Raw genomic sequence first — 10,000 nt, 5'->3', positions numbered from 1 at the left:
GTCACATCGCACTTCTGCCACGTGACAAGTTGTCAGTTGCCTGAGGAAGACCGTGAGATATGGTCGCAACGTGGTGTTGCTTATGAAGCATGTTCTAGCCTCTGAGAGACAATGGAAAAAGAACCAAGATACCAAGTTTTCCAACTATGACCCAGTGATCAAAGCCCTCTTTTCATGAGTTTCATGAGCACGTCAGACATTCTTGATGGCGTCACTCTTGTCCAGAATAAGTGTGATCCACATGCAAAAACAAGACATGTTGATTCCAGTCCAGACCCCACAGTGTAGATTTTGTGGTTTAATTTTGCTTTTGGTTTGAATTTTTCTTAAACCGGTTGGTTTTTTTTTTCAAACCGGTTTAAATTTTTTTAACTGTTTTATTTTTATTTTCATTTTAAATCATATGTCTAAAAAAGGGATTTTTCTTTCTTTTGAGGGGGTGTAGTTAACAAAAACAGGGGCTTGGTTTTTTAGGGGGTCTAAAAGAGAACTAGATATCTTTTCCTCCCTTCTACTCACCTACCCCTCCCTGATCCTCTTCAGTACCTCTGTCCTACCCCACCCCACCTTCACACATCTATTTCCCCCCCCCCCCCTTATGTCCTACACAACATCTGCTGCCTACTTCTTATTCCACATGACCACGCAAGCAAACTGCTGCCTAGTTTTTAGAGGAGTTTCACGTGCCACAGAAAGAGCACGATGATCCATAACAAGAGAAACTAGATGTTATCAGAGCTGCAGCTAAGCTTATACGCAGTGATATTAAACTGGGAGAGACATACAATAAGCACTACTCCATAACGGAGACTGAAACAGCTTGCGTCGCCGACACCATGAGAAGAGGCCTTCAGGTTGAACCTCAGAATCTGCCTCCCACATCAGGAGCAGCTAAGTACCACATCATGAATTAATCTAGGTTCCAGTCCCCTCATCCGCTTTGTTATATATAAATAGCTGTTTTAAATTTCAACGGTTACTTTTGAAAATGTATGTAGAGCACATACGAAACGTCAAGTCATAATCAAAATGAACAAGTTCAATATGTTTATCACTGCTGTTTGTGTCTTATTTTTGATCAAAGATAGATATCTTCACTTCCGTTTTCTGGTCTTCAGGGGGCCAAAATTCCGCTAGGGTGGTTCAGCTAATAGAGAATCTCAAGTCCACCGTGCTTGCTTCCAAAGCGTCTGGGACATTTGAAAATTACTTGAGAGCTTTTAACACGTGGAAAGCCTTTGCTAACGATGTCTTGGGTACTTCGGAGTTTCCAGTCAGACCAATTGATTCTGCCTTATACATGTACTTCCAATACCTCCTCGAGTCGTCCAAGTCCGTCGCTACCACCAACTGCGCCTTCTACGCGTTCAAGTGGATTCATCTTCTTGCAGGCTTCGACTCACCAACAGCACTTCCTACAGTTATTGCCGTAAAAGGAGGAGCTGTTCGCCTTGCCAGTCAGCCACTAGTCAACAGAAAGGAACCCCTGGAAAACCACCACCTCATGCTTCTTCCTGTAGTGTCTAATCTAGACGACCTTTTACAATTTCTTGGAAGTTATGCGTTATTCGAGGAAGGGATGTTCAGTTTAGCGAGGGTTATGTTACAATCAGCATAGAGAAAAGTAAGACTGATCGGCTGAGGGAGGGCAGATCGGTCGTCATTGCTGAATCCTCATCTAACACCTGTCCGTGTTCTTTTATTAAATTACTTAAACTGTATATGCTGAAGGTCATGGTTCCTGTGAATTCAGATGAGTATCTTAGGGCCATATCACCTATTAACAAGCCGATTAGGTATTCGACCTGTAGGCAGTCTTTTAAATCGTCTTTCGCGAATATTGTACCTGATATCTCTAAGCCGGTTTAGTACTCATTCTGCCAGATCAGGCGGAGCTACTTTAGCAGACAGCTCTGGTGTTTCGGAGAGGAATCTTCAGCGCCATGGTCGCTGGGCTTCAGTTACGGCAAAGAACATTTCTTAAGGATTCTCTTGCTAGTAGGATCGAAGACTCTGAGTATCTGTCTCTGTGAGCTCAAGCCCTACCTTTAGCTTTCTATCTTGGGCCTGGCTGACCAACACGCCCATGGCTCAACCTTTGAGTTTGTTCGGTTGTGTAGTGGAGGCAAAATATGTAATTTGTGATAATCGGTATTAAGATAAATCAATATTTTACCGACACGGAACAGAGAACTAGCTGCGAGCGCGGTTCACGTAGGCTCATTAGTAGTACATTTGCAAAAAGGGACGGTTGAGAAACTTGTGACATTCTACGGTCAGCCTTGCCACTAGCACTTTCGCATTAGCTTTATTTTTATTGTTTAATTAGCGTTATCTGATTTATTTTCGATTCTGTCGTTTATAGATCTACCCTAAAACCCCAAAGGTGGTGCCCCTTCATTTGGTCGGGGGTACACGGTCCCTATTTTTCCTAACAAGAGGTTTTTTGGAGTTTACGTGTTCTTCTTTGGCACATGTAGGACGTTGCCTGATGTATCTCTTGTTCACTTCGTTGTAAGCTTATAGTCACAATGGTTAACCAACGTATCCATGTCTCAACCGTTGAGTGTGTTGAAGGCAAAATTTAAGGTTTCTTAGGGCTGAAAAATTCAGGCTTTGCTTTCGTTACTGCTCAATTAATGTTAATTAATAACTGCAATGATCAGCATCTTAACCTGACTCTCTCCGCAATTCAAATAAATACAGCTTTCAAAAAATAATTTTTGAGTAAAGTGGTGACTGACTTTGCCACAAACACAGGATTAAACATGTTCGCGGTGAACCAAGGAATCTACTGATAGACTATCCTAGGGTCTGGCTATAGTGGAACGGGAAATCATTTGTAGTTTAATTAAAGAACTTGTCACAGTGAAGGAGAAGTCAAATATATTAGTGGCACAAACAAACAAACAGAGAACAGGTGAAAGAAGCTGACAAGCAAATTGATAATATATAAAAGATATATCTATATATATGGAGGTTAAGCTATAAACCCACCCCAGATGTCCCACACATGTGGAACATCCAAGCCATGCCAGAGTGCTCAAACTAGCGAGCTAGTGAGCGTGCGCAATTACTAGCGGTAATGACTCATCCTAGCAGAGTGCTCAATTTGAACACGAAAGTTTGAACAGTGAGCGGCAACCAGCACGCGATAATACCTCTTCATTTGTGATTCTATCCCACCAGTTTATCCCCATGAGCGCCGTAGGCAACGGAGATGAAAGGCATCCAGCTTCTTTTCGTGACGGGCATATGTGGTCCAGGTTTCGGCTCCGCAAAGCAGAGTGCTCAAGATGTAGCACTCATAGATGCGTCACTTTGTGCGAATAGGGTGACAATATCAGACAAAAGAAAAATATTACAAGAAAAGGTATACAAATCACAAAGAGAATATAACAAAAAAACAGTGAAAGAAGGTAGGCCCGAAAAGCAAAAGTCCGAAATTCAGGATTAGGCGGCTTTGAAATTAATTAAGGGGACATTACAGGAAATGCCTCTTCATCCAAACGTACTACTTGATCACATAGAGGAACTCGTGGCTTGAATAAGCTATGCCAAAATAACTACAAACTTTGGACTTATCATACATCTCCACAAATATAATGAGCTAAAAAAGCCAAACACCTTGTTTCATCGTTACTGAAATAGGTAACATAAAAGCCTGCAAAATCGCTCCTGAACAGTAGGAAAAAGAAACTCCTTTTTCCAACTACGTTATTGGAGGTTTGATTTGGGGGGTATTTACATGAGACCGGGACGAACTCAGACCTGCATGAACTTTTACTGGTATGACTCTTTTGCAACCGTTTACATGAAACCGGGACGAAATTTTTTGGTGCATGATTTCGGGACGAAATGCTGTTTTGTCAAATAAATATACGGTGGATCCAAAAACATACAGGCTTGAAATTTCTGGACCCGGTCTACCTGAGATTCGTTCTCATTTACATGAGAATGGTACGAACTCAGAACTCGGTCCAGCAACCAAGACAAAAGCAGACCGGTCTGCGTTCACTGTCGGGTCGGTCTCATGTAAATGCATAAAAAGAAATGTATGGAGGCCGATACGAATTCGCGCCGGTCTGAGTTCGCACTGGTCTCATGTAAATACTCCTTTAGTAGTCTGTATCATATCAACTTCTGCAGTTATTGGAATTTTGGCAACTTGAATCAGCTTTCCCATTCGATAGCACTATTTTTGTTTAGTAATATCCACGTTAAAAAAAAGATATATAACAAGACGGCACATTCAAAACGAGAAATGTCACAAGAGAATAAAACTGAAGTCACAAAACCTCGGCAAGTAAACAACGTAAAAAAAGGGCGCTGGAAACGAGGTTGGAAGAAGCACTGCAACGAAAAGGTCAGCGGGTTCCAGCCACAAGGAAAAGCAAATGACAGAGGTTTGTTTCCGCTTCACATCCAATCAAGTAATGATAAAGTGACATTAAAGCGACCATTAATTTCAAAGAGTGAACAAATTTTGAGAAACTTCACTGCATTTTGACGCGTCTTTGAGAAAAAAATGGCGACTATTTGGCAGATTTCCCATAAATAAGAAATTTTTGAGGAACTTTTCACAAAAGGGAACAACATTTAAGAAATTCCTGCAACGTTTTTCCTCGGCTGGCTCTGCCCCGAGGTGCCAACGTTTACCTTTTATATAAACATTTTGGGCAGAAAGTGTAGCCCCTCAGCTCAGATACTGCGGTGATGACAGTTGACATGTTGGGATCATCAAAAGAAGGAGAAAAACGTATTTACGCTAATAGTGAAATGACTCTTACAGAGAAAGCAAGGTAACACACTTAAACACCAACCCGGTTTGGCCAACACATCAAGCATGCGCACAAGCATTCCACCCGGTCAATTAGCAGCCATGGCCAACCGTTTCGGTCTTTCTAGGCTTCATCAGCATGGCGTAGCTAACATACGATGCGGAAGTTTAGGCATACCTTTAACTAGCAGCTCCACACACGAGACGTGAGGTGAACTGTGTTGAGAACAGCAAAACTGTTCTCCCACGGCAAGGCGCGTGTGGGAAGGTGGATCACATTAAGAGATCGGTGTGTTAGCGTGTGTCACCTTAGTTTTTTGTCGTTTTCACTATTACAAAACTTTTCACTTGGAAACCCCATTAAAACACTTGAAAAAATCAGCTGTTGGGTACGTCCATTGGAGATATTTTGAAAGGCCCTTTACAGCACCTAAATGTCCACCTTACGAACCCTTTTTCTTCTTGCAAAATCCTTAACCCTTTTACCCTTTAGCCTGGAAAAAAGCTTCCTTTTTTGAGTGGGATCTCCCCGTGCGGTGCATTACAGAGGGTATTCCACCTGGAGATGGGTAAAGAACTCGCCTATTAACCGAGACATGAGGACCAGGGAAAATGATTTTATTGCATGCTTATTTCTGCCCGTCGCCATTACAACCACACTCAGTTCTACTGACGAACTCGCATTACATTACTTTACAGTGAAGCTGCCCAGACTTCAAAAGCCTTCAAATCCTGCAATTACGCGTTTTCGACATCATTTCACGACAAACCATTCTAAACTCGATGCATGTCAGGAGGCATGTAACGGTTAAAGCGCGAAAGCGTGATATCGTCTAATTATTAGGCTAAAATTAGGTGATATCACGCAAGCTTGAGCGCTATAACTGTTTTATAATTCAAGACATTGATAACAAATGAAAGATTCCCAAATTGTAACATTTGTGAAGCGGCACCGGTCCGTCATTTTCACATTCTCTTGAGAAATCTACATCTATCGCCGAATAGACGTCATGTAGATCTACATCTATCGAGAGCTTTCTAACCATATTTGGGCAATGTATCAATTATTAATGTGTTGAATAGACCTTTTTCGCTTGTACATTTTGTTTTCCCAATACAGATCATATGATAATACTCAGGAGGTTTGGTCCTTTGTTTTATTCATTAAAAAGAGTGCATGCAAGCATGCATGTGTCTGCATGCACTCTTTTTCATGAACAAAACAAAGGACCAAACCTTCTGAGTATTATCACAAGCCTGTATTGGGAAAACAAAATGTACAAGCGAAAAAGGTTACAGTTATAGCTCCCTAAGGATATTAAATGTGTTTCCGTTTTGCTTCCGTTGCGTGTTAAAAATCAATAGGTAAAACTGCTGTTTTACAAATCACCCTTACAATAACAAAACAAGTTCCAGACCTACAGCAGGGAAAACTAATAATGCGACGGTGTCAAAGCTGCCTCCCTCTACTTGCTAAAAATCAAATTATTAAAATGTGTTTTTTTTACTAACCACCCTTACAATTAATAAACAAGTACGTTCCTGACCTATGGCAAGGAAAACTAGTTATGCGACGGTGTCCGGCAAATTTAAAGCTGCAGCGCTAACTTGGTGTCATCTCTATGCCTTGGTATCCTGGACCATAACCGGTGGTTGGTTTGGATGCGGCTCCTTTAGTGCCTTTTGCTTCCTCTTCACTCGCATGCGGTACAGAAGGACCGATGCGACAACCGCGATCAAGAGCCCAGCTACAGCACAGCCCACGGCTGAGAAAAGCACAACGTTGTTTGTACCTTTCTCGCGAACCACCTCAGTGATTGTGCCTGTTTCATCTTTGTCCACGTCTCCACCCATGTTGGGAAATGCGCTCTCAACCATTACCACATACTTCCTGTTCAAGTGCTCGTGGACAAACTCTTCCATGATTTTTTCAAACTTTTGGCATTCTCCCTCACGCGTGCAGCGCAAGAGTTCTGTACAGATGTCGAGAAGCATGTCAATCCAGCGTGGAACCTTTGCTGTTTGGTTGTCATGGAAAGCGTCGCTAAGATACCAAAAGTAACCTGTGCGGTTGGTCACGCGACGAATGGCAGCGATCAGAGGAAGATACTCGCCCCAGCTCAGCTCATGAGGACAGAACGTGGTGCTGATTGGCGTGAACGCCTGACCATCTGCGTTTAATGCGGCGTCGCACTCGGTAGCAAGCGTAAACAGACGAGATTTCTTCACCTCTCCTTTCTTACCGTACGGGCGAACAGTATCGGCATCAATTACCATGTGGTCTTTTGTGAAGCCATCGTAGGTTGTGAAATTGTCGGTGTGGGCCCTCGGATAAACAGCTTCCACCTTGCACCAGCCAGGCATCCGCTCAGTTCCCCTGATCCCACGGATGATGTCGCCGTTGGACAGCTGAGAGACGCGAATGGTCCCCTTGGTCTGTTCCTCTACGCGCATTTCACTGGAAACACAGTTGACATTGCAACAGTTATTGCAATCCTCGCACTCTTTACTGTGCGCTAATGCTCCAGGGACGAGGATCCCGACGATTACCGGCAGCAAAATCGATAATTGACTCATTGCAGCTTTGAATAGTCTAAAAGCGGAGAAACAAACATCGACTGATTGACGCACAAATGATTGTTCTGTTTTCAAATGAATATTTCGGGCTTTTAGTCACAATATTGACATTTTAGTGTAAGGAAAGAATTAGGGGTAGGTAGAACACTTGGAGAAAGTTTAGCAAAACTTCGACAGCGTCTGAATGACAGCTAAAACTTTGCTATTAGAAACTAAATGCAATCACTCTGAAAACCTCTCGGGCTTTTAGTCACAATATTGATTTTTGTAGTGTAAGGAAAGAATTAGGGGTAGGTAGAACACTTGGACAAAGTTTAGGAAAATTGCGTCTGAATGACAGCTAAACCTTTGCCATGAGAAACTAAATGTAATCATTGTGCAGAGCTTTACCGTGACCGTCAACAGTACATCACAGAATAAGCTCCAACATTGAAATAAACAACCATTAAGTTGCAGACAGAAGTTATAAGCTGTTATGAATAATTTAGCAAACTCAATAATGAGTAAATCAAAATGGTATCTTAATGACTAAATGAAGCATCACTCTTCCAAAACACAGTTTAAAAGCAGACTTGAATTGAACGGCCAGACAGTGAAGGCCCGGTTTCGAAAAGCATTCTTTGTTCCCATACATGTATCTTGTGTTAGGCAGGAAGTTCTAATTAAACTAAAACAAGAGATGATTTGTTACCGTTAAGCTTTTCCACGAAATGTAATTAACATGCATGTTTTGCTTGACGTACAAGTACGAAAATATGAATTTCTAGCCAGGAGTGGTTTTTTTATAAGCATTGAATTTCGCCAACAGGATGAAAAGAGCAGCTATTCACATTTGAGCATTTTCAACTCAGTTTCTTTAAGACTGAAACGATCCTCATCACAGTAACTCAGATTAATTACTCCACACGAAAACAAGTCAATGAACCAATTAGAATTCAAAGCAGATTCGAGTATCCGGCGCTAAACGCGGGAAAACGCATTCGAGCGAGTCACAAGTGGTTTTGGTTTTACTTCTGATTTGGAGAGGAAGTGGAGCGAGATTTTTGAGCGTAACGCAAAGTGTAGATATGCGACCCCCTCCCCTAGACCCTATTTCAGACAACAAGAAGAGGGTTTTAGTGCCCCATTTTTAACCAAAACATGCTACTGATTTGGCATCAAAGTTCTTGTAAAGATAAAACTCTATACCTTGCTTCAGACTACAGAAAAGAAAATGGCCCATTTTTGGACCAACCTTGTCAAAATCTGTAACGTCCCGATTTTAGACTAAAATTGCTCGAGAGCCATACCCCTTGGAGCGATACACACCCATGTTGACATAAGGGAGCATAAACCTACACAACCCCCTCCCTTCCTCCTAATACCATGGGGACAAAACCAAAATCAGCACTCAATTGGAAATTGCTCTTTGACCAAATTATATATCATGAGTTAACCCGAGCTCTGTTTTGTGCGTTCAAGTCATCATTGCTCTTAGGAATGTATACGCAGATCACCTCAAAAGGGAAGTTATTAAACTCAATTTTGACACGAAATGAATACGACTTGGATTCCTTATGGGACGACCTCGCAGATACTGAGGTGGTGTGTAGTTACAGTTGAAATTTTCATCCCAGAAGATAGAAAAGATTGTTGGGGTTGAGTAGGACTTTCCTGTTTGATCTAAGTGCCCGTGTACTGATGGGATTAAAACGTTATCCGTAAAACGCCCCAGGATTCATGCGCGTGGAAAACTTTCGACGCGTTTACGAAGGAAAAGTTATATGTGTGGAAGGATCCCGTGTAAGCTAGAAATACATTACATTGTGAGAGGTTCATTTCTTTCAATATTTCAAGATCTCTAACTCTCTAGCTACAGTTTTCTTGTCTGGCGTTTCTCTTAGGATTGCAAAAATGGTTTCTCAAATTGATTTCGTTTCTATTCTAAGAATTTGATTAATTGTTCTACATGATGTGAGCGCATTGTTCTTTGTTTGGAACTCGAAGCTAGGAAATGTTTGAAGGGAGCATAAGGCGATGTGAAATCACGGTCTTCATAATCTTACAAGGATAAAGTTTTAGATATTACGCCGGGACTCCAAATTTACACATTTCTTGTACGTTTAAAATAGTTGATCTTCAGCGCATTTTTCGGGTACGTCCGAAGCAGGTGATTAACAGTTTTAACGAAATCAGTCGAAAATAATGATCTGAAAGACTTCTTTGTTATTCACTCACCTCACTTATCTCTTCTTTGTTGCCAGCGAGGAAAGCTAGATAACCACACGATTTTGCTGCTGCCTTTGTCAGCCAGCCTCTGAGCGTGTGAAAGACCTAAACGGTTTTGCCGCTTGAAGTCGTGTGCTTATTATATAAGGGAAATTATGAAGGCGTTTCTTGGAAAGGAAGACTTTACGAAGATGCTTCGCTTGCATTTTGTAGCAGGGCGTTATAATTAAGCTGAAACGGAAAGTGAATTCAACTTAATTTATAATGAACACTCCTGCCATGCAGCAAAAATGGTTTTTGTCCCAGGAAAGTTCTTGTATAAAGTGCCCCCGTGAACGAGAAAAATATTCAAACTTTACGTGATTCAGGTGTTAAGATCGGGGTTGCAAACATTTTCGGCTGCAATAGACCAATTTCGATTTAAAATTGAGTCCC

At 41.7% G+C, this 10,000-nt stretch overlaps 1 protein-coding gene across 1 annotated transcript; it reads right to left on the bottom strand.

Annotated features, from left to right (window-relative positions):
- Positions 1 to 6,268: 6,268 nt before the first annotated feature.
- LOC138024400 (uncharacterized) lies at positions 6,269 to 9,688 on the bottom strand. Its single transcript, XM_068871603.1, has 2 exons — positions 9,575 to 9,688; positions 6,269 to 7,373 (listed from the first exon to the last, which is right to left on the bottom strand). The coding sequence occupies exon 2, from the start codon at positions 7,355 to 7,357 to the stop codon at positions 6,401 to 6,403; it is 957 nt and encodes a 318-aa protein (XP_068727704.1). The 5' UTR covers positions 7,358 to 7,373; positions 9,575 to 9,688; the 3' UTR covers positions 6,269 to 6,400.
- Positions 9,689 to 10,000: the final 312 nt, after the last annotated feature.

Source organism: Montipora capricornis, chromosome 11 (assembly GCF_036669925.1).
Source record: "Montipora capricornis isolate CH-2021 chromosome 11, ASM3666992v2, whole genome shotgun sequence".
Taxonomy (NCBI): Eukaryota; Metazoa; Cnidaria; class Anthozoa; order Scleractinia; family Acroporidae; genus Montipora; species Montipora capricornis.
The sequence above is the reverse complement of the archived record's forward strand: the minus strand, read 5'-3'. Positions and strand labels throughout refer to the sequence as shown.

What these genes read in the sequence shown, in the direction of transcription:
- LOC138024400 (XM_068871603.1), bottom strand. Translation starts at nt 7,357, where the DNA reads ATGAGTCAATTATCGATTTTGCTGCCGGTAATCGTCGGGATCCTCGTC.